We start from the raw sequence: 26,687 nt of genomic DNA on the forward strand, positions 1-26,687 counted from the left end.
GTTGCATAATTATGGTGGTGTCTATTCACATCAAATTTTTCAATGTTAAAGTGTACATATACAACTGTGAAATGAATATAGAGAGCTGGGAATGTCATCACTCTCATTTTTTTAAACAAAGGTTTGCAGCTTTCTCGTTATTCTGCATTGCATAGGAGCCTCATTATCTTTTTTTACAACCTGAAAATCTTAATTGTCTCAGGATTATTCCCCCAGATCATAACACCATAACAAAAGAGGCTCTGTACATGAGCATAATAAACCTTGAGCAATATTTCAACTCCTACACATGTTCTCAACCTTCTAATAAGATAAAGACCTTTTGAGACGTTCCTTATTACATAGTTAATATGATGATTCCATGTCAGGTGTCTGTCAATCCAGATACCAAGAAACTTGATTGCCACAGGGCAGCTACTGGGATCATCATTTTTTCTAAACGTGAAATAGATATCACTAATTTTGTCCTCATTCAATGAAAGGTTATTCGCCGAGCACCAATCTTTTAAATCAGTTGTGAAATTGGATAGAGCATTTTCAACTTCAGAATTTGGCTTACCTTTAACCTTTAAGCCAAAATCATGAGCAAACAAGAAGCCAGAATTAGATTCACTTGCAATAGAGTCAGGGAGATCATTAATGTATATATTGAAGAGTATAGGTCCCAATGAAGACCCTTGAGGTACTCCATAACTTATGTGTCGACCTTTAGAAAGACTACCATTTGTATACACAAATTGCGTTCTATTGCTTAAGTATGATAAGATAGTTTTAACTGAGGTTGTATCTAAACCATAATGTTTAAGTTTATTGCACAGAAGTTTGTGCTCTACAGTATCGAATCCCTTTGTCATATCGTATGATCTGAATCCAACACTCGACCCCTGATTCAAATCAGACACAACAGAGCTGATAAGAGAAGATACTGCATGACTAGTTCCCCTCCCTACCTGGTCTCAAGCCAAATTGAGTTTCAGTGAACAAATTGTTTCTTTCAAAAAACTCAGAGAGTTGATTATGCATCAGAGACTCGAATAACTTGGAAAGAAATAGGTACAATATGTATCTCATGCGCATGCGCAGGATATGTAAGCAGGCTCTAATATAGCTCTTCATTTAAACATTGAATTTAAAATTTTAATGGTGAAGTTTCAAGTTTTATTCACGATATTGTAAATCACAAAGGTGGTAGTTGCTGTATTGTGAAATTGATTTCCTGTGCACTGTGAGTTTTTTATTGGTGATCGGTGGTTTTATTTCTGACTATCTACTTAACCTAAGTTTCAACCAGCTAAACTGAGTAGACAGTGGTTTGTCATTGCACGTTTTCTCTTCTTCAACATAAATATAAATCCGGGAACTTATCGAGTGACAGATGTATACAGCTATATAAGAATTGAACTATTGTTTTCACTTTTGGACTGCTTCAAGTGATAAGATAAGGTAGTATAGTTCGTTTCTGAATTCAAGTGCTCTTTTACCGCTAGTGAGTGCAATCAGCTGGGCCAACTTTTAACATTTATGCGGGAAATCTAGTATCCTAGCAACCTGTAGATTTGTTTATGCGTAGTTCTGATCGAGCCACCGCGGCGGGAGGTTTTGAAATTGAACAATCAACTCCGCATTCAGTTACTTTTTTTCGGTAACTGATTGACAGTGTGACAGTTATTTGTCAGGTAGAAACATTTCTCACATAGGCGATAAGAGATAAGAGATTATCAGTATCAGATACTCTGGTAAAGAATTTAAGAAACTTTGTTATTTCACTTACTTTCATCTCTCCGTCTTTTGAGGGTCACCTGATTGTTGATATGAACACGTGTTGATCTTGTTCAATACGTATATGGACTATAACTTTTCATTATAGATTTAGTGAGTTATATATCATATTAAATGGGTGACATGAGCTCGACAATAAAATCGTGTAAAACAACCAAAGGCCACCCGGCAATCCTCTATAAGGGTTTCAAATTTCGAAAAGCTTCATCAACAAGTAAGGGTGATGTATGGAGATGTCTGACGAAAAACTGTACCGTATCACTCGTAACGAACTCTGGCTTGTCTATTGTGCGTGATGTTTCGGGGGCGCACTCACATGACACATCGGAGGGCATAGAAAATCAAGTGCTAATCTCTACTCCTGTGAAAGAAGCACATGACGACACCAATGATGCGTTCTTGGGAGAACTACAACAGGAGAACGAGCAGTTGAGGGAGCGGATTGAGGTACTAGAGAAGCAGTGGAGCGCCGCCATAGATCGTTCGATGGAGTTAGACATCCGTCTAATGAATAAGTCATGCAGCGAGCCAAGGGGTCAGGACAAGAGAGCGGAGAGCAGCTCACTAGACGGTACCATAGATGAAGGATAACTATATTATTCTTGTCTCTGACGGTACACTCATTGATCGACTTGGACGTTTTCTCAGAACAGAGCTTGTCGCTGATGCCGACATGGACTGTTTCTGTGAAATTTTTTAATGAACTCTTATCCAGGAAGTCATATAGTTTTGCCTAGTGTAACTGGTATGATCATTAACGATAGAAATTCTGATTTATCATTTCTGAATGAAATAGTAAAAAATAATAGTATTATTGCATTTGTGATGAGTGATAGTAGGCCTAAACAGGACGGATGCACCGATGACGGTTGGTCAGGCTCTCATTGGAGTGTAGTAGTGTATGATAAGATCTTCAATAGGTTTTTCAGTTTTGATTCTCTCGATAAATATAATTATAGATCTGCTGAAGATTTGGTAGGGAGGATTGGTACTTATTTCAATTCAGAAAAATCTGGTGTGGCGCACTCACACAACTTTCCTTGCCGTTATGAAAATTGATCACCTGACGCTAGTGTTCACGCGCAACTCAAGTCTACTATTCAAAGATTTGAGCCAGCTGGTGACAGGGCAATAACGCTGGAGACACACATGAGGTTTGATATCTCTTCATAGTGAATGATTTAATAGAATCAACAATAATTTGCAATTGAATAATCACATTTTCTCAAATTTAAATCTTATTTTGAATTTTAGGTGAAAATGTTACTGAACATTAATTGTAGAGATTTTCATGCTCAATCTACTCCACTTGATTTTTTTCGTTTCAATTGTATCTGAAGCCTGATAATTGGGAATCTATCTGCATTGATGGGGCGAAGCTCCTAAAAATTTTTACAGATATGGGATTTGTGGCAGTTGATAGAGCTTATCGATGACTATTTTAGGTATGAATTTGATCAAAATCGTTGGAGCCGTTTCCGAGAAAATCACGAAAAACCCTGTTTTTGACAACATTCTCGCCATTTTAGCCGCCATCTTGAATTGCATTTGATCGAAATTGTTCGTGTCGGATCCTTATAGTGAAAGGACCTTAAGTTCCAAATTTCAAGTCATTCCGTTAATTGGGAGATGAGATATCGTGTACACAGACGCACATACACTCATACACACACACACACACACACACATACACACACACACACACATACAGACCAATACCCAAAAAACAGTTTTTTGGACTCGGGGGACCTTGAAACGTATAGAAATTTAGAAATTGGGGTACCTTAATTTTTTTCGGAAAGCAATACTTTCCTTACTTATGGTAATAGGGCGAGGAAAGTAAAAAATAGTTACAATGCCTTGTCCACGTCAAAATAATAGCTTTGATTGTGGTGTATATGCATTGTATTTTATTGAGGAGGTGTTTCAGTTTCGATCAAATAACACAGTTACAAGTTTAACCGAGGGTCTCTCTTTGAATGATAAATTTAATTCTGCTAATTATAGATGGAGAATGTTGAATAATGCATTTGAGGTACTGAAACCAGTCTCTTTCAAACAAGGGACGGTTGTCAATCAATCCAATAATAGAATAGTAAAAAAAGGAGTACTCAAATCCTCATGTACTAAGCGGAAAAAAATTGCAAATAATGAGAGTTGTACTAGTGATAAGATAGACGGAAATTCTAGTAATAAGAATGACGGTAGTGTATTTAGAGTTTATGGGAGTAGCCACAGCCGAGATCTAGTGCATCACTATTAGATTTTCAATCTAAAAAGCAGTTCATCACCAGGACATGATAATATATCACCGTTATGTCTTAAAAAGGTAGCTCTTAGCATTTCTAAACCTCTAACTAGTTTAATAAATAGATGTATATCTGAAAGTTATTTTCCAGAACAATTCAAATTAGCAGTGATAAAGCCATTACATAAAGGTGGAGACCCAAATGATCCCAGTAACTATCGTCCAATAAGCCTTCTTTCGAATCTTTCTAAAATATTGGAGAAGATAATAAAAGCTAGGTTAACGAGTTTTCTAGACAAAAACAATTTTATAAATAAAAACCAGTTTGGTTTCCAAAGTAACAAATCCACAACTGATGCAATCTTAAAGTTAACAAAAATGGTTGATAACACATTCAATGATAAGAAAAAAGTCTGGCAGTCTTTTTAGACCTGGCTAAAGCCTTTTACACAGTGCCCCATGAACTCATGTTGGAGAAATTGATGATGTGTGGAGTTAGAGGCAGTGCTCTCAAGTTGTTTGCTCGTTACCTTGCTAATAGAAGCCAGATCCTCACACTCAACAATGAAAAAAATATCCAAAATCTTAGGAGCTATGGACTACCTCAAGAACGGTTTTGTCTCCTCTCCTATTTCTGATATATGTCAATGATTTGCTCAATCTAAATATTCCTAACTGCAACATTGTCTCATTCGCTGATGATACAGCTCTGCTGTTCCATGGTAAAAATTGGGATGATGTTTTTAAATCAGCTAATTCTGGACTAAAGGAAATTTATACATGGTTGAAGAGCCACATTTTAACTTTAAACTACAAGAGAACTAAATTCATCACATTTTCCCCAAATGAATCTGGACAACCACACCTAAATTCTAAACTTAAATTACATTCAACTGAAGACAAACACGAACCTCTAAACTGCATGTGTCCAGAAATGGAAGTAGTGAAATCGATAAAATATCTTTGTGTTATGTTAGATAATCATTTAAAGCACATACAGAATATCTATGCTCCAAGTTGAAATACCTTATACATACTTTTTACAAAATTAATCAGTTAACAAACCATGACATCATAAGGAATATCTACTTAGCATATGCACATGTTCTATTCACATATTGTTTGGAGGTGTGGGGTGGCGCATATGATACTCATTTAAAGAAAGTTTTCATTTTGCAGAAATTTTTAGTCAAAGCAGCCTTGGGCAAACCAAGGATCTATCCTAGTAGGGACGTTTTCCAAGAAATGAATGTTCTCACCATAAGACAGCAATATATAAAAAACTTAATCCTTTCTATTAATAAAACTAAACATTTACCAACAATCCGTGCTCTCAATTACAACACTCGTCCATCGATTACAATGACTTTCAGTAAGTAGAAGACAGTATGAACACAACTGCAATATGCTGATTAATATGATTCCCTTGAACTTATTAACCCATAAAATAAACAAAAAACTTACAAAAGATATTGATGAATGGGTAAAAACTAGAATATTTCTCAAAATAGACTTTTAATCATAAAATTATACATAATAGATTGATTTGGTGAATACCTAAAATAGAATTGTGATTTTGTGAATTTCAACAAAGTTCTTCTTTTGTGTTTCAGTCAAAAAAAAAAAAAATCTTTCAATGATCTGAACTGAACTCATTGCTATAGCGATCAGACACGTGTCTCTGCTAGCAATTATTGCCGGTAAAATGAGTACAACTGGGATTTCAGTTATGTTATATATAATTTATTTTTATTATTTCCAGAATAGAGTATATTCTGAATTTCTGTATGATGTACCCAATTATTATGTGAATTTTTAATTGTATAAATCTTGTATATATGGCAAATAAATTGAATTGAATTGAATTGTTTTTATTTTCAACTTATTGTGATGATGAGTATGATAATATAGGCATAAGTTATTGTGAATATAACTTACAGTAGTATTGAATAACCCAATGATATGGAAACAAATCCTCCATGATTCAATTAGCAAAATAAAGAAAGAGAAGAAGTTCTGGACTACCGCCTGTTGTTTCTCCCTAATTTTGTAATGTTTTCGATCATAACATGAATGAATATAAAGATAAAAGATAATGTGCTTACATATGAAGCATTCCACGAACTGATAACTCCAATTTCCAGTATTGAGGCAGATATTTCTCTCATTTCTTTTGGTGGATGTGTCATCGTAGCCTGCTTTACACCGATTATCAGCCACTGTGCCAGGTCTCACGTTCTCCTGGCAAGATACCGGTTTATCGTTCAGGGTGCATTCTGTCACTGAGTTCAACAGGTTTAATGGTGGACAAAACTCTGTTAATCAAATCAAAGTTTAATTTGCAAAGTATATAATCATAGAGGAGTCAAATCAAATCATGTTGTAATTTTTTATTGCTCAAAATCTTTATAACAATATTAATCAATATAGAGCTTAAATATCTAAAGTACCGTAACTGAAAAACTCACAACTCAGTATAACATAAAAATATTCGTTACTCACTTATACAAACATTTCCAGAAGGATACCATTCTCCATTGTAGCATACCATGTAATCCTGGCCAAACCAACTGGTGGTTCCTCTGTTGGCCCCCTGGCACTCAATATGTACCACTGTACCATTGCCCTGTACAGGCGAGTTGGGCAGTAAAGTTACATGCTCCCTGTCTGACTTCATCAGCTGGTAGATTGTGTTTTCAGCTGTTGGTATTCGACATGATTTGAAGCTATTGCCAGTAGTCCTGTGAAATTCAAAATCTCTAGAATGTCAATTTGTTATTGGCCTTCCTATGAATAGTTTAAAATAATCTACAAATTTGAAATTTCTAGATGTTTATTTTACATTTTTGCTTAGTTACAACTCAAATTGCAACTATTAACAAAATTTTCAAAGAAAAAATATTGCGTATGGACAGGGCCGCCCCGAGGTTAATAGGCGCCCGGGGCGAGATTTTGATATGCGCCCCCCCCCCAAGTATAGCGTGATGAGGTAGTATTTAAAAGTAAAGCTACATTGCTCTTCCAGGAGGAGAACTTCCATTATGGGCTGCATCCTCTCCTTGATAATCATGCTATAGATTTTGTAAGCAGTGTTTAGCAAGCTGATGTCTCTATAGTTGTCACAGGAACTTCTTAGTCCAGTTAATATAGACATAAAAAAGTGTGCTTGCAACTTGCAATTTATATTGTAGTTATTATTTTTAAATATATTTTTGGATACATGAGAGAAGACCGGAACAAATAGTCCAGAACCTCGTATTTTCAGCTCATTTTCTAGTTTTCAGCTTTTTCTGCCAAATCCAGTGATCTGACGGAAAAATTTGCTCCAGCCATTGTTTTAGAATATAAAATGAGATCATTCGCAACTATCTATCTCCAATAAGTACTGAGTTATGATTTTTTTAAAAATGAGTGAAATTCAAAGAAAAAATCAACCTGTATCCTGATCTTAGATTTTAGAGCACAAAAATACGCCCAGAGGGACTTTGAATTATACATTTACATACAATAGTTAGTTACAAAAGATTCCTATAATGTGTTCTCTTCTTGTTTAGTTTTTCTGTGTGGAAATTGACCTACTCCACTATGTTGTACCATGTGTCACGTGGTAAATTAATACCACCAAATATTTTAAAATGAACCAATGAAATGTAATAGAACTATAAAATTGGAAAGAAGGTTAGACCTACCCAAAGGATAAATCAACTCAAATCAAGTATTATTAGCGATTAGGAGTAATAGCATTATCAACAATGATAAGAAAACATGTATAATTGTGATTTAATAATTATGAGAACCCATTGGTAAGATCAAAAAATTATAAAGTGGCTTACTTATTATTGGCGGATTATAAAAAATAAAATGCATGAACATTGAGGTTAGAGTTATTTGTTTACATTTTGAAAAGAATTAGTCGATCTTGGATAAATCGATAATTATTAGAATCAATACTGAGCGAACCAGCTGATTATTCGATCAACCCATATGACAGGTTGAATTATAAAATTTACTCATAAAGGATATATCATATATACTAAAGGAAGTCGATGTGTAGAAATACGAACACCCATTATTTTTGTATAAATATTTATTATAATCTAAAAAAGCATGATAAATCAAGAGTATACAAAACTCATATAAAGACTGAATGTATTAACATCGCATGTTAGGATTTATTTATGAAATCAATTTAAGATAAACACTCCACACATTTGTATAAAAATTCTTTTTTAGTTAATTTTTTCTATTATAAAGCCGAGGAAGCCCTGATTCCCAAGGCAACCAATTGTATTGAGTCTATTAAATTGAAGGCCAATCAGAGAGTAGCTTACAGAATTATTCGTGGAAGAGACAAATTTTTCTAAAAACCTCCTTCTTCTGGCTTAAGATCCCAACCTGAGAGGATGCACATAGAGTTTAGGGTTCTTTCTTCCTCTTTTTAAAAAATTTTAAAACTATTAAGCCAAACCCTTTTTTAAATGTAAAGTATTTGTATTAAATGTCAATTATCTGTGAACTCAGTGCTGCCAAAGAGTTCGTAATTGTAATCGTTCCCTATAAATATATCTGTAATTCGGAAAGAAACTTATAAGAATCTGGATCACGAGCTAGCCCAGCAGAGACGAAAAGGAGCCTACCTAATTAATTATTGGAAATAATTAATTCCGACCACGAGACCGTCAGGAACTTCAATTCAGTGAGTGATAATTCAAACGAGCTCGTTTTTTCTACGTTCAGTGGGGTAATTAATAAAAAAGCGCTATTCCAATTAATTTGAATTAAAATAAAAAGTCACCATGTGTTGAATAATATCACATAGTTCATAAGAACATTTTATAAATTTATTTAATATATGTAGGAAGCTCACTTCCACGCACGGCCCGAATTCATACAAATCCCTGAGATCTCATGTTTGAATATTAATTTATTAATTATAAATTTGTTAATTGAACCAAGTATAGTACCTATATCAAACCTATAGACCGCACAGGTTTTTATTTGCAGAATTTTGTATTGATTGGAAGTCTAAGTACCAGTATTAAATATAATATATTTATGAATTTGAAACTCACTATTGTGAATATTGGCAAAGCCTGTGATAATTATTCAGATTTTTGAAATAGATTATTTAAGTGAATTATAGATATATTGAATATTTTATGCACATATTTTTTATGGGAATATATCTTGTATTTTATGTCAGCATACAAATCGTAGAAATTTATTTTATCCTAGTTCATCTCGTGATATACAGTTTGAGCTGTTTTAATATCAACAAATATTTAGCAGCACTTAAAATTATTGAATCAAGTAATATTAACCTTATTCAGAGCACTCAATATTTATCATCCTTTGATGATATTCATTTTATCAGCCAGAACAAGTATATTGAAAAATATTATATTAATAAGGTTCCAGTTATATCATATAAGGATCCAGAGAGCTTCAAGAACTGGCGTTGTAAGTTCTAAGGAATTTGAAGGGGTATATTGGTGAATACTTGTATTCACGACGAGCGTTTTAAGAATCAACTAGAAACAACTATAGTTGGTCCTTATTATTCTCTAGTGGTACATGGTTACTGATAATCAGTCATCAAATATTCTTTTAATTTCCTTACTGGTATTCTTCAAGAACTTCACAGAAGCAGCGGTAAGAATTATCAATCACTGGTCATTGAACCTTATGGTAATTACTTATATTTGGAATATTCGTGTATCTACCACTGAGCTAGAGCTGAGGTCTGAACCCAGTAATTTTGCGAGCCGGACGGCCTTAATTTTTTGTGAATTTATTCGCAAAAGAGGGAATTTGGAGACTGCTCTTATAAATACTAATATCATCGCTCTATCATGAGAGGTAACCCTCCAAGGGCACAGAGCACAATCTCACATAATATGTCACCCAATCAGTGGGGCAAAGGTTTACAATGTCACACATGTTCTAGAGTAGGTTTTATTAGTTTTTGTGTGTATTATCAATTAGTTAGTGTTTAGTAAGTCATTGGGTGGTTAGTTGTTATTTGAAATAATGTTTTCTATGTTCTGTCTTCCTTTGCTCATCAACCAATTGTGTACTATTGCTTTGAACTTTCTAGGAGGATTAATCTGTTTAAAGTTTGCAGGAAGTAGATTATATAATTTTGGTGCTAAATGATTGAAATGTCTCTGGTATAGTGCCTTCCTTGCAACACTGGTGATGAGAAGATTCCTGTATCTGGTGTTGTGGTTGTGGTTTCTAGTTTGAAATGTTGTTGGGTTCTTGTGTAATCTGCATAGTATCTCCTTGGAGTAAAGCTGTCTTGCATCCATCACGTCAAATCTGCTAGAAATGATTTGAGATTTGGAAAATATAAGCCAAACTTATCTAAGAATCTTACTGAGTATTATATTTCTCGTTTCAACATTGCTAAGAATCTAATTCCAGCCTTAGATGAAGATACTATTTTCAAGTTTTTGAAAGGTCATTTTGATGAAACCATATCTACAGCTGCTATTATTTGTAACATTAAGACTAGTGATGAGTTCATTTGTTTGTTGAATGAGTTTGACAATACTGACACTTACAAAGTAAACAAACAAACGAACAAAAGCCCCGTGATCATAACAATGCTCAAGCTGGAGGTCAAAATAAAACAATAAGTTTTCATCAGAGTGAACATAGGGATGATAGAAATAGGTCTCAGAATTCAAATGGTGTAATGTTTCATGATAATAATAAGCAGTATCAAGGAGGTAGGAATTATTTCCAAAATCGAAGGTACCAAAATGGACCAAACAATAATGGTCATAGAGATCAAAATTTTCAGAATAATTTCAGAGATAATAGAAATCATCAACTTGTGAATTCAAATCGACCAGCTAACAACTACCAGTTAGATTTCAGCTTCCCACCGCCAGGTTATATGCCTGCTCAAACTTCAAATCAGATGAATGCAAATCGTCCAAGACAGAATGTTCCTTTAAACTAATAAGGGGACGACGAAACGACAGCCCTGTTCTCCCAGTTAAGAAAAGGTCAAATTTTGATACAGCCGTAGACATGAATAAAATAAATTTTGAATCTGAAACTTCAAACAGATTAGAAATAAGAAAGCCAGAATTAATCAGTCAAATTCATGTGCAAGAAAATAGTTGTAAAAATTTAAGTAATGAAGTAATACCTAGTTATCAAGAAAGTCATATTAAAGCATCAAGTGTTAATATAGTACATACTCCAGAAATTCAGGTAGATGAAGCTATGAATAAATCTGAAACTGTTTGTCAAGAAGAACCATACATGGTAGGTTGTATTTTTAATGAACTATTGGAGGAACAAGAGAACACTCCACCTACTGGATATTATTTAGCAGAACTAGAAGTACAAATTTTCAATAAGAAATATCAAATGATTATTGACACAGGCTCTGAGGTAAATGTAATTAATGAGAAACTTGTTGATGAAATGAAGAAAAACAATCTCAAGTTGAACTTAGTACCAGCTCCTAATGTAAGTATAGTTGTAGCTACTGGTATGAGACATAAGAAGGTAAATAAACAGATTATGTTAGAGGTATTTTTTGATAAGTTAGAATTGCCAATAGTTTTTCTTATAGATCAAGATTTAAATGTAGATATTTTGGTGGGTTGTGATTTCTTAAAAGATGATGGAGCAGTTATTGATTTTAATCAAAATATGATATCATTGAAAGATTGTTGTTTACCATTTATAAAAAAGGATACCTTGAAGTACAATAGACTTTTTCATGTTAACATAGTAAGAAACCAAGAAACGTTTGATACTTTATGGAATCAGCAGATTGATAATTTAAGATTACAGCTAAGCCATGAATCTCCTGAATTGGTAAACAAATTAATTGAAGTATTTGAAAATAACAAAGATATTTTCTCTGATAGTCCTGGATCTGCAAAAGATTATTTATGTCAACTTAAAATGAAAGATGATGTGAAATTATATAAGAAGAGTTATCCGATTCCATATCAGTATAGAGATCAAGTTAAGAAAGAATTGAAGAAAATGTTAGATCAGAAAATCATTGAACCAGGTAGCTCTGAATATACAAGCCCTATGGTAGTAGTAAAAAAGCCAAATAATGAAATTCGATTATGCTTAGATGGAAGAGAAATAAATAAGTACATAATAAAGGATTTTACAGAAACTGAACCAATAGATAACTCAATCATTCGATTCAATAAGTGCAACTACATTAGCAGTTTTGATCTCACTCAAGGTTTCAATCAGGTAAAATTAACTGAAGATAGTAAAAAATATGTAGCTTTCAATGTTTTTGGTCAGACTTATCAATATACATATCTACCATTTGGTTTGAATATTAGTGGTTCTGAATTTATCAAGTGCTTGTACAAAATGCTAGGTGAAGAGGTTTGTGAGTTTACTATTGCTTATATTGATGATCTTGCCATTTCTAGTATATCTCTCCAACAACATATCAGTCGAATTGAATTATTATTCAATAAGTTAAGGGAAAGTAATTTGAAGTTGAAACTGAATAAATCGAAATTTATTGCAGATAGGATAAAGTATTTGAGTTTTATTGTAAGTAAAAATGGTATTGAAGCAGATGACTCTAAGCTAAATGCTATTCAGAAATTTCCCATTCCTCAAAATTTGAAACAATTGCAGTCATTCATAGGTCTCTGTAATTTTTACAGAAAGTTTCAGAAAAATTATTCATACCTGACAAATCGTTTTAAGCATCTTCTATGCAAGAAAAATAAATTCATTTGGACTGAGAAAGATAATGATACCTTTCAAGAAATTAAAGATAGGTTCATCGACTGTGTGATCTTGAAACATCCTGATTATAACAGAAATTTCATTTTGGCCACTGATGCCAGTGATGTAGGAATTGCAGCTGAGTTATTTCAGGAAGGTGAAGATAAGGAACACTATGTCATTGCATATGCTAGCAGAAGCTTAACAAAATCTGAATTAAATTACACAATATGTGAGAAAGAATGTTTAGCTGTATTATTTGGCTTAATGAAACTTCAAAATTATTTTGGTAATCAAAAAATAGTTGTCCGTACAGATCATAAAGCTTTCACCTTTTTAAAAAAATGTAAGATAGGACATGGTCGTTTGGGAAGATGGATTCTTGCATTACAGAATTCTAATATTGAGTGGGAATTTGTAGCAGGAAAGGATAACATTATGCCAGATATCATTTCTAGAACTGATTATGAAGGTAATTGAGATAATCGAAATTCAAATGAATTCAAGGTATTAAATATCATTAAGAGTGATAACAAGTAGTTAATTGAAATAGTAAAGAAAATCAAAGAATTTCAAAAAGATGATGTTTGGTTAAAAAATGTAAGAGAAAAGTTAGAGACAGGTAATTTGAATATCAACAATTTTTTAAAGTAAATTATCATCTTTTGTTCACTAGAAAATCTGGAAAAAATAGTTTTTGGAAAGTTTGTGTGCCTACAGCACTGTATGAAGAATTGATAGTTGAATTTCATGAAAGATTAGGTCATGTAGGTATATCAAAAACATGCAAATTTATTGAAGAAACTTTTTACATAAAAGATTGTTACAGAGTCGTTACCAAAACTAAAAGATACTGTAAGTATTGTCAACTTGTAAAGACATCAAATGAAAAGAAATTATTAGAAATGCATACTATAATTTCTGAGAAAAAACATCACAAAGTGTTCATTGATGTTTATGGATAACTACCAGGTGGCAAATACAAATGGATGTGCATTATTCATGATGACTTTACTAAGTTTACAAAGTTGTATACTATAGTTAAGGCTAACACTCATAATTTAGTAAAAGTTGTTGAAAAATATTGAAATGAATTTGGTAAATTTCAATATATAATCAGTGATAATGGTACTTGTTTTCAAAGAGGATTGTGGAAAGAATCTATGGAAAGATTAGGTATAAGATATTACTACATTTCAGTTTATCATCGCCCAGGCAAATCTTAGTGAAAGACTTCGCAGTGAAAGGGGTAAATCGCATATTGAGAACCTACGTTCCAGTAAATAAGCATAATATTTATTGGTACAAGTATATTGTTAAGTTTGAATTTGTCATCAACAACAATTTTCATGAATCAACTGGTCACATACCCTTGGAGCTTATGATGAATCATAAATTCGCACATCTTGTTTTCAAGTATATCAAATATCCGGTAGAAAATAAGTTTGAACTTGAAGAAGAAAGTATCAGAAACAAACGAATACTGTACAGAATAAAGAATAGAGGTGTCATCAGAAGATTCAAACAGAATATGCATAATAAACCCAAGTATAAATTCAAGGTTGATGATCTAGTTGTAATTTGAAATTACATTTTGTCGAGCAAGCTGAAGAAGTTTTCTGCCAAGCTGTGTCCTAAATATCGTGGACCTTACATAGTAAGAGATGATCTCAATAAAGGGTGTTTCAAACTTGAAGAGATAAGTACAGGTAAAATTATGAGAGTCAATCAATATATGATGAAGAAATACCATCAGAAAGCACATAATGATTAGGAATCCTGTGTTATGCCGGGATTCAGAATAGCATAATCGCTACGCAGTGTGTGGTAAGAGTCCATAATTGTGTCTTTTTTCTTTCCTATAGCCTATTTTCTTGGCCCTTAATCTTTTCAAATTTCGATTCTTTCCTGTCTTTGTGTAATGTTCAGTAAATTTCTTCTATGATGCCTATCTTAATCAATCTTGTTCATAGTCATTTAAATTTGTATTTTTTCTGAAATAATTTTGGAAGTTAAAATAGTAGATTATTTTCCTAATTTTTAAATTGTTGATAAAACTTAACTTTTCTAAAATCTATCTATTGTAGTGTAAATAATTGTGTGCTTGCTGTATATTTTTTCATCATGTATTACTTATTTTAATTACGTCTATTTTTGTCAGGTATCATATTAGGTAACAAGGTTTTTCAGAGCAAATTATGTCCCATTTTCTCATCTTTCATTGCATATCGTGTCATAAGCCATATGTAATTAGGTTATAGTTTTCTTCTGGGCTTTTAACCCATTTTGCAATTTTTTTATTAGAAGAAGAAATAGAATAGAAAATATATTTATTGATACAAGAAAAAACATAACATGACACTCAATCAATAATAATTTGATGATTACACAAATATATATATATATATATATATATATATATATATATATTAAGACATGACCTGTTGGTCGTCTGCCAAGTTGAGCTATTTTATTGATTTAAAATTTACATGCAAGTATTTGAAATTGAATTTTATCCAATTTGAAAAATTCCAAATTTTAAACAATTTTGGAATCAATCAACCAAAGAGATCATGGCAACAAAAGTATTACATATGAAATTACATTAAACTACATATGCAGGAGTAAAAAAAAAAAAAGAAAAGCAGTGAAATCATCAAGTATTATATTCCTGTATTAGCATTTTTCTGTAAGCCCAAGCATTCCTCACAAAACCTATCAGCGCCCTCCAATCACTACCATTCAAAAACCCTACCACCTGATCCTCTGATAGCTCTCTATCGCCTAAATGCGCTCCTCTTATCTCTGCTAGTACTGGACACCTTCCGATAAAATGCATTGTATCCTCCCTTTCCCTCCTATTACATAACGTACATATGGTCTGAATTCCCTCTCTTCCCACACTACTTTTCAAGTACCATAGACCTCCCCTTGATCTGAATATGATTGACTTCTCATTGCGGGTGAGATTGGCTCCTATATAATTATTGTGTTCGGTGATTGGGTTCAAACGTGAATAGACAGTATAATTTACAGATTGCCTTGCTCTTTCTCTCCATTTCTCTCTACATTCGTTTTTTATACATTCATTAATATTATTCAAACTTTGCCTTAGTACATCCCGCATTCCTTCCTCCCATCTTGGCAATTCAATGTTATATTTTTCAGCCTGCTCTTTCCACACTTTATACCATCCTACTTTCTGTTCAAACATTTTCTGTGCAAGTTTTCGTGGCAGCCTGTTTGGTCGCAAAGAAAGGGTTCTTATAATATAGCTGTAATGCATCTCAAACAAATAATGGTGTAAATTATACTTATTGACTTCCAAATAGATGATATAATTGGGTGTTGATTGCGGTAACGAAAATAATTTCTTGATAAAGGCTCTGTGTAACCGTTCTATTTCTTGAAATTGCTTATAGCCCCACACCTGACCACCATAGCTCACAAGAGCTCTTACAACCGCATCAAAAACTACCCACTTACTCTCCATGTTTATTTCATTTTGGGCCACAAAACTATTCCACACATTATTCAATGCAAACTTTGCCACTGACACTCTCTCTCTGACATGCTCACTGAACGCCAACTGAGGAGTGAATGTTACGCCTAGATATTTGTACTTGTTTACAACTCCGATCCGCTCTTCTCCCCAGAACCACCTCTCATGATGGGCCAGTCTCCCTCCCCTTCTCATCACCATTATCTTAGTTTTGTCGGTATTGATTGTAAGTCCCCACGTCTCACAGTAATGTTTCAAACATATTATCATTTTTTGTAATGCTTTCGGCGTGGATGCAATCAGAATCAAATCATCGGCATACATAAGTCCTTTAATATTCAACTCGTCCACCCATATCCCTTCTTCCATATTATCAAAAATATCATTAATAAACAGGGTGAATAAAATCGGGGACAACAAGCAGCCTTGTTTTAATCCGTTCTCTGTATAGAATGCATTACTCAGCCCATCCTTCTTATTTTGACTATTTTTACACCAAACAAACGCCCGTGTATTCTCATATAATTTCTGGACAATTCTCACAAATTTGCTAGACAACCCAATCTGAAACAACTTATAAATTAAAGCATTACGATCCACTTTATCGAAAGCGGCCTTGAAGTCAACATACAAACAATAAACTCTATCTTTCCTTCTCCTCAGTTTCAAATTGATGATGCTGTATAAACTGAATATATTATCCACTGTACTGTATCCTTTTCTAAATCCCGCCTGTTCCTCATTTATTACTTCATTTTTCTCTACCCATTCGTTTAATCTATTCAGAAAAATTCCTGCGAAAATTTTTGCAAATGCATTGATGAATTGTATGCCTCTGTAATTAGCAACTTCATTCAAATCACCTTTTTTATGAATTGGGAAGATAACCGCTTCCGGAAAATTGTCAGGCACCAATCCTGTATCATAAATATAATTATAAAAATTGAGCAGCAAATTTAAGAATTGATCTGGAGCTGATTTGAAAAATTCTGCCGGTATGCCGTCAGTGCCTGGAGCTTTATTACATTTTGCCTTTTTCAATACCAAATTCAGTTCTTCTTTCGTTATTTTTGCATCTAGTTTTTCGCCCTCTATGAACGGTATGGCATATGCTATTTTATCTGCCTCAACTTCAACGGAAAGTAAGTTTTTAAAATGTTTGACCCAGCTTCCAATATCTATCTGGCCTGTACACTTGAAGGATGTTCTTTTAAATTTTTTCACCGAGTCCCAAAACTGTTTCGAGTCGCGCACATTTTCTAAGCATTTTCTAATATTATCATAATACTCGGCTTTTTTAGTTTTACACAACTGAATGTTCTTTTTGTTTTCCTCTGCATAGATTTGTCTAGCTTGCTGACTATTCACCCTCCTAAAAAGTCTAAGACAGGCAAAACTTCTTTTTCTCGCTTTATCACATTCCCAATCAAACCATATCTGTTTCGCATGTTTATTTTCTCTCTTAGAAATTCTTGCATTGTTACCCGCTGCTTCATAAACGATATTGATAATCTTTTCTGCGGCTTGACTACTATCGGGTGACAAGATAACATCACAGCTGCTCCGCGATAACTTATTACAATTTTTTTATTTGAAGTATATTTTTATTAAATATACTTCCTTACGAAAGTTTAGAACTGACATGTAGGATAGGCTCTAATTAATCTTTCTCTTCCTTGTATTATTTAGGAAATTTATTTACCCAATTTTCTTTTTCTCTTATTTGTATTTTTTAGGGAACTTATTTACCCATTATCCATCTTGATCGTCTTTGTATTGTAATCTTGAGATGGTTTGTACTTATTATACAGTCTTCAAATTCTGAAATTATTTAAAAAAATAAATGGTTCAATTCAGAACATGCTGAAATTTAATCTTATGTATAAATTCTTTTGTTATAATAATAAAACTTCAAAATTTGAAAGTATTAATGAATTGTGTCGCCATAAATATGAGATGTTCAATATAAATGAAAGTTAACTTGAATAATAATGATTTCATTAAATAAAAAATTCTTGTCATATTATTAATTGAAAATGAGTTAAAGGTTAAAATTTCTCTAAAGTTTTTGTAATTGATGTCTTTTTCTAAATGTAAAAACTGTTAGTTCTATAAATTTTGATATGATTGATTATCGTTTGAAATGGATGCGGGAGTGTATGTAGAATTTTTAGTGGGGTTTGCTGATTAGAATTTTGCTAGTATGTGATTGTTTTTTGAGATGGAAACCCATTATTGCCTAAAGAAGGAATAACAGAGGTTATGACTTAGAGAGGAAGTAATGAGATAATATTTTTTGTGTTGATTACTTGTGTTAATTGCCATAGATGCAGATTATTACTTATGAATATTGATTGCCTTTGAAGCAAAATATTATTGATGTTTTGAATGATTTATTGTTTGATGATTGATAGTAAAGTTTTGTCATGAAATGTAGTTTGTGTTTAGAACATTGAAAAGTCGAAATAAACTATAGTATCCAACAAACGATGATTAATAATATTAAATATTTTGCTTTTTATACAATATTTGAACAAAAATAAAAATAAAAATTTATAAATTTGTCTACATAAATAATTTTGAAACCCTGAATGATAAATCATAAATGTGAAATGCTATAATTGAAATGTTATACTAAATGATAATGAAATGCAGATATATTATGAAATGATTGTGAATGGAAGACCAATTGTCTGAAATTATTGAAATATGTATTGAAATTATTTTTGTTGTGATGATCTGATGTTTTTTACAATTTTGATAATGATACAGAGTGTTATGAAATTTATGTAACATGTATTTGTTTATGTTCTAAATTTTGAAGAATGGATTAAAATTTGTTATTTGAACAGTGAATAAATGGAAATAAAATTATTTTTTATTAAAATTTTGTAATTGATGTCTCTATTGAGTTTGAGGAAATTTCACAATTTATGTATTGCTGACTGTATAATAAGATGTTAACAATAAATTTGATTTTTTATATTGATTATATACTTTTAAATAATTTTCATGTGTATTAGATTGTATTGGTAGCCTAATCAAAATTTTTCTTTTTAATTTATAAGCATTTTAAAATAACAGGTACAGCGTGGACATTAACATCGAAATAATTATCACGTGAATCTCAAAATCAACAACAAGTGAACGCCATGAAGAGTGTTAAGAACATTTGGGTGATTTTTGAACTAGTGTGACTCATTAATTGACTATCAATGCCAATATCTACGCTGATGCCGATGCCAATATCAATACCAATATCTATGCTGATGCCTACACCAATGCCAACGCCAATATCTACACTGATGCCAACGCCAATATGCCAATATCTACACTGATGCCTACACCAATGCCATCGCCAATAACTACGCCGATATCTACACTGATGTCTACGCCGATGCCTGCGCCGATGCCAATGCCTGCGCCAATGTTGATGCCAATGCCTATGACAATGCCAACGCCAATGCCGACACCAATGCATATGCCAATGACAATGCCAACGCCTATTGCTTACCATGTAACTCAAACTTCAACACTACCACATTACCTGGAGGTAATTGCCATCCATGTTCACGTTCACAACTTTGAATTCAGAATAACAGTCACAGTATCATGAATGAAATTGATTCAAAAAAATCCTCTCCTGAATTATTCCTGTATGCAGAACTCTAAACCTTGAAAGCTGAAGATATCAAAATACCAAACCTTACCTAAATTAATCCTCACCTAAGTTAATCCTGTATGCAGCGTCTATCTCTTTTCCAAAAAACAAATTACATTGTCATTTCAAGCCTGAAATGTACATTGTATAATTATATGATACAAAATTTACGTGACTCTTTATCGAGTTTGGTATGCAGCCGTCTACTACAAGCATGAGGCAATGCTAACTGAGATGTCACCTGTATCGAGTTTGGTATGCAGCTGTCTACTACAAGCATGAGGCAATGATGACTGAGATGTCACCTGTATCGAGTTTGGTATGCATCAGTCGACTGCAAGTATCAGCCCAACACTACAAGTATTCAGATCAGCCCAACACTGATGTCATCACACTGGAGTCACACTTAACTGAAATTCATACTGAGTGCCTTAACGGACTGCTTTCCAAAATTCGCATCAATAAAATCAACCACGTCAATAGTGAAAGAAATGAACATTTTTTGATTTATTGAAATTGTATGTGAAAATTAAATGTAACAATTCATCAATTCATTTAAAAAAAAATTTTTTGTCAACATACTAAATTTTTATGCAATAAAAAATTGAATTTTTCTATCTACTAAATTTATATGCAATTTCAAGAACTATTCTCTATATATATTAAACTTTCCGTTGAGATATTTTCCTTAAATTATAAAGCTAAATCAAAAGTAATTTTGATATTCTATACTTTGAAATATTGTTTGGAAATGTATAAAAAATGCTATTGATGAATTTTTATAATAATTTTCAATATTATAGGATGACATGTAATGTTTTTATAGAAAAAACTGTTCCTGTTCTCGAATTCAATTTCAACAATTTTCATTTGTTTCAATGTAATTTTTTCTTTAAATTCTCAAACAGTAAATTTTTTTATGTTAAGAGGGGGGTATTTGTAATATTACATTTCTTCTCAATTAAAATTGAATCTTCAATTCGAGATCTATAAAACTTGATAGTAAATATCAGAGTAATCGATATGCAGACAACTTTTAACTGAGAATTTATCATAAATAATTGTGTTGCACATTCCATGGTATCACTGAAACAGAGTTCTATTTCAGAATTAATAGATCATTATAAATAGCATAGAGGATAAATAAATTTAAAATAACAGTTTCAAAACAAAGTTTTATTGAGAACAAATGTAAAATGTAAATTCTAAACTTGTAATTTATAATTTTTTGGAAATTAATATCGATGACGTGTTCATAACGTCACTTCATCTAAACACTAATGCTTCATCTAAAAGGCGGGTCTTTGTTTCTCTTCTCTGAAAAAATGGTGGCTGGCTGTTGAAAGTGTTCGTGCTCTCTGAATATTTTTCTGTTTAATTGAAATTTATAATGTTTTAATTTGAGATTTGAACAGTTTTATGGTGTTCTAATTTTCTATAATTTGATTTGTGTGTTTACAAGCCTATAGCCATTGTTTTCATCTATATAAATGGATAAGTATTTTAGCTTGTAATGATGCTATATGTTTAAGTGTTGTAAGATGTTGTTCTGTGGATTTGTGTTGTATATTGCCAAAATTCTTATGAAAATTATAAGTTGGTTTGCTCTGATAACAGGATTTCTTATTCATAAGCAATAGATCCATTCATAATTTAATTTATCAAGAATTTACCATTTTGGAGCCGATAACTTTCTTTAGGTTGATAGGTGAAAAATGCTATCCAACCTATTTAGGAGAAAATGGTAGCATGGCAATACAGTACATTAACTTTATATACACAGCATTCATAGAAAAAGTATTCTATTTGCCTCCAAAATATAGCATGAGATGCAAGATCACCAATAATTCCATGAACCGGCAGAACAATCATAGAAATTACTTTGAATTCTGTGCTGCATATCCATTTATTTCTGTTACTTTGATGTCGAAGATCGCTACTTCAAAGAGCTAGACTATTGTGTTGGATAGCTCTACAATAGTGCTGACTGCTGACAACAAACACCTGAAAACTGAAAACATTGAGCTGACAACATAGCAAATTATAATCCATATTGAATATGTGCAGGCTATTTGTCTCATTATTTATATACTCACTGTCCTGAAAAGGTCGTGGTACGTTTCTGAAGGGTGTCCTAAACCACAGGATGCTTCTGGACTGCACTTATTAAAACTTCAGTAATCTACATCAAAATCCATTTTAGAATACAATTTTAGAAATTTCAGATACAATTCTAAGAGCTCGGTCTTCACTAATTGCGAAGCACAGACTGAGGCACTATGTTTGTGGATGTGAAATTGTACTGTACATGCTTTGTGTTGAATAATAGAATAGTTGTTAAATAGGTAGCTAACTTGGGAAATTTGTAAATTTCTAAACATTATCCCTCAGTTTTTACTTATAATATTCAATCAGAATTTTATAAATGAGCCTATACCAAATCCCTTATACATTATTGAAAACCTATGTCTAATTGTATTTCACTTAAATTTGAAGTAGTGAATCTCGATTATTTCATTATCACTACAATATTACCTGAACATACGTGAGTCCAGTTTTAAGAGCCAAGTCCTTTTTCTCGGATCGATTAGGATAGGGGTTCTTCCTCCTTTAGTATTTTTATACTACCGTACACTACTAATACTGGAGAAAGAGAAAGAAGAATACTAGAGAAAGAGAAAGAAGAATACTTCAGTATTATATGTTCTTAAGTAGAAAGTTCACCTAATCATAATAATATAGCTATGACATTGGAGGAAAAACTAGGCTGAGCCTGTACTATTTCTCTCCAAAAATCTTGAAAGAATGTTTATGTTGCCAAAGGTTATGTATGATCTGGATGAAAAGAACCTTCCTCCTTTAGTTCTTCCACCTAAACTTAGAAATCTAGGTGAAAGATTATAGAGCAGTGGACTTATAATTTATTCAACAACCAAAAAAAGTATTATATTCTTGTAGTACAAGAATACTATGCAGTACTCACACAAATTTGGCACATGCTAAAATCACAAGCACAACTATATGACTCACTATATTGTGACAAACTGACTGAGAATAAACTTATTTTGAATGAAGCATGCATTACCAAGAATTGTTGGATTTCAACGCAAACATCAATCTAGCCGACTGCTATCCGACATTCGGAGGTTGGTATTTACCGTATTTATATATTATTTCAAATTTTCACGCATTCTGACAGAAAAGATGAACACATTATCAGAAGCCATAATAGATGAGTACCAGTGTGGATTCCGGCCTGGCAGGTGTACAACAGACCAAATTTTCACCCTAAGGCAAATAATGGAAAAGTTTTATGAACATAACATCAATTTACACATGCTCTTCATTGACTTCAAGCAGGCCTTTGACAGGGTGAAGAGAATTAAGTGCTGGAAGCTCTAGAAAAATACGGGTTCCCTAGAAAACTAATAAACTTAGTGAAAATGACCCTGAGTGACACAAAAGGTATGGTTCTGAGTGAAGGGAGAGTGAGCAGGGAGTTCACAATAACTGATGGCGTGAGACAGGGTGATGCACTATCGGCCTTACTCTTCAATATTGTTCTTCAGAGGACCATGGAGATCGTTGACAGGAGAGGCAATATCACAAATCGAATGACGCAGGTCTTAGCGTATGCAGATGATGTTGTCATTATTTCAAGAAGCATGCGGTCACTGGAGGAAGTCTTCTTACAGATCAAGAATGAAGCCAAGATAGTAGGCCTTGAAGTACACGAACAAAAAACCAAATATATGGAAATGAACACCAGAGGACTTGGAGACCCAGGAATCACCAAAATAGGAGAAAGCACGTTTGAAAAGGTTACAAGCTTCACATATTTAGGAACAGGAATTAACTGTAGAAATAAAATATCTTCGGAAATTGAATGCAGGATAATGCTTGGCAACCGTGCCTACTTTGCAAATAGCAAACTGCTTAAGTCAAAACTCCTCACTAGAAATACAAAAATGAAGATTTACAGAACGCTCATAAGACCAGTTGTCACATATGGATGTGAAGCATGGACGATCCTGCAAGAAGACTGCAATGCGTTACTGGTGTTTGATAGAAAGCTGGTGAGGAGGATCCACGGTCCAGTACATGAAAATGGTGCATGGAGAATAAGAAAGAATGCCGAAATAGAAGCCATCCTGCAAGGTAGAAATATTCTCCGGTTCATCAAGGCAAGAAGAATAGGGTAGCTTCGACATGTTGAAAGAATGGCCGATGAACGAATGCAAAAAGGAATGCTGTATAAGAAACTGGAAGCTGTAAGAAAAAGAGGGAGGCAGAGGGCTCGATGGATGCAGGATGTGGAGAGAGACTTGAGAGCGATGGGAGTGAGAGGTTGGAGGCGAAAGGCAGCAGACAGAGACGCTTGGAGGCAGATTGTGGAGGAGGCCAAAGCCCACAACGGGCTGTAGCGCCAGGATAAGTAAGTATATATTATTTCAAAATATCTATTGTTCCAATAAGATCGAAGATCCTATATTTCATAATAATAATCAGAGGAAACAGAAATGATACAAAGTATGAATGAAGTCAACTATAACAATGAGAACATAAAAATCATGGGAAACTACTCAGGCCTCTACTATTATTATTGAATAATAGTTCTTAGAATTTAATTCTGAGCAAGATGTTATTGATCAAGTAATAATAGTAATAAACGGCTACTGTAATAATAGTAAAATTATTTCTGGACTATTACTTTCACCTCAATGCAATAACAAAGTATGTTATTGTATTAAGATAACTCCATAGCATAGGACAGTTTTTTTAATGAAACTTTGAAAAAACATTCGAAGTATATTGAGAACTGTTTACATAAAATGACTTAATATCCAATAGAGCCACAACTTCTTCAATTTAGATTATTTTCGATAGCCGCGAGGCCATTTGACTAATTTGGAGGCGCTGAATCTGAATCTGTAATCACAATTTCTCTATCACCATTTTTACGCATTTTAAGTTTTTGAAGTAGAGAATGAAACGGGGCTTGCCCGCCTTGACGTAAAGAAAGTGGCGTCCGGCATGCGTCAGCACAGCGTAAGCAAAGCGTAAACGGGCGTGCGACGCTGTAATGTGCACTGCTCTGTACGGAACCCATATACTTCTAACAACTTTTAGAACGCCAGTAAGCTAGTTGTCGCTCTGGTCGTAAAACCGCGACTAGAAATGATGCAAGTGTGCATCGAGCCTAAGGCTACTTTCACACGATAGGAGACGTGCAACTTGAACACTGAACAGTGTTCACGTTTTTTTGTCAAAGTACATTGAGTCAAATCGTGTCTTTCACATGGTGACTCCTAGCCAGGAACCTCCTTTTGTCATGTCTTTTCCCCTCGAGGCAAGCAGAAACCGGCTTGGATCGAGATACTAGTGGACAAATCGTCGCTTTCACATGGTGATTACTACGTCTCTCCGGTCACCACTTTTTTTCAAAAACTATCTTTCTTGAAAATGAAGATAGAAAGATTCTGATTTCGGATTTGGATTCAGAGACCCCAAATTCTTTAAAGCATAAGTCCCGTTTTCGAAAATATCCGAAAACAAGGAAGTTATGGCTGTTTTTAATAAAGCTTTCTATTATCAAAATTATAATTATACGGTTAAAACCAACAGGTACTGTACTATACAGTACGTAAGTACTGTAACTATTATAATACAACTTACACTGTATTCGTGTAGGAAATTTGGTAGGATATTTATCTTGATTTCTGAAAATACCCCAAAATAAGGGAGTAAGATAACTTTGAAAAACCAAAGTTTTCCTGCCGATTGAAGAAACATTAAAAATTAGTCTAAGACATATTATATTATGTCTTAGGACTAAAAACGAGTAACAAATATCTATAGCTATTCAAGCTATCGAGGTGTTCAAAAACTTCTTGAAACCTTTGCCTGTCCCTTTGTGAGGCAGGAGTATTATTATCTTAGTACGTTTACTATATAAGCATATGATAATGGAAAGCTATATTAAAAACAGCTATAACTCCCTTGTTTTCGGGTATTTTTGAAAATGGGACTTACGTGTTAAAGAATTTGGGGTTGCTGAATCCAAATCCGAAATCAGAAATCTTCCATCTATATTTTTAAGGAAGTAAGACTTCGAGGAAAAGTGATGAGTCATACTTTGAGCAAACGTCGGCGTAGTTGTTAGATCTGTCGGCTTATTCGTAAGGCTACTTTCACACGATAGGAGATGTGTAACTTGAACACTGAACAGTGTTCACGTTTTTTTGTCGGAGTACATTGAGTCAAATCGTGTCTTTCATATGATGATTCCGAGCCAGGAACCTCCTTTTGTCACGTCTTTTCCCCTCGAGTCAAGCAGAAACCTGATTTGATCGAGATACTAGTGGACAAATCGTCGCTTTCACATGGTGATTAGGTACTACGTCTCTCCGGTCACCACTTTTTTTCAAAAACTATCTTTCTTGAAAATGAAGATAGAAAGATTCTGATTTCGGATTTGGATTCAGAGACCCCAAATTCTTTAAAGCATAAGTCCCGTTTTCGAAAATATCCGAAAACAAGGAAGTTATGGCTGTTTTTAATAAAGCTTTCTATTATCATAATTATAATTATATGGTAAAAACGAACAGGTACTGTACTATACAGTACGTAAGTACTGTAACTATTATAATACAACTTACACTGTATTCGTGTAGGAAATTTGGTAGGATATTTATCTTGATTTCTGAAAATACCCCAAAATAAGGGAGTAAGATAACTTTGAAAAACCAAAGTTTTCCTGC

At 33.3% G+C, this 26,687-nt stretch overlaps 1 protein-coding gene across 1 annotated transcript in view; it reads right to left on the reverse strand.

The window, feature by feature from the left end:
- Window positions 1–26,687, reverse strand: part of LOC111061328 — a 53,890-nt gene that overhangs the window by 16,005 nt on the left and 11,198 nt on the right. Inside the window, exons 3-4 of the mRNA XM_039425968.1 lie at window positions 6,530–6,768; window positions 6,133–6,342 (exon numbers count right to left, since the gene is read on the reverse strand). Coding sequence (XP_039281902.1) covers window positions 6,133–6,342; window positions 6,530–6,768 — 449 coding nt within the window. The remainder of the gene's footprint in view (window positions 1–6,132; window positions 6,343–6,529; window positions 6,769–26,687) is intronic.

Source organism: Nilaparvata lugens, chromosome 4 (genome assembly GCF_014356525.2).
Source record: "Nilaparvata lugens isolate BPH chromosome 4, ASM1435652v1, whole genome shotgun sequence".
NCBI lineage: Eukaryota > Metazoa > Arthropoda > Insecta > Hemiptera > Delphacidae > Nilaparvata > Nilaparvata lugens.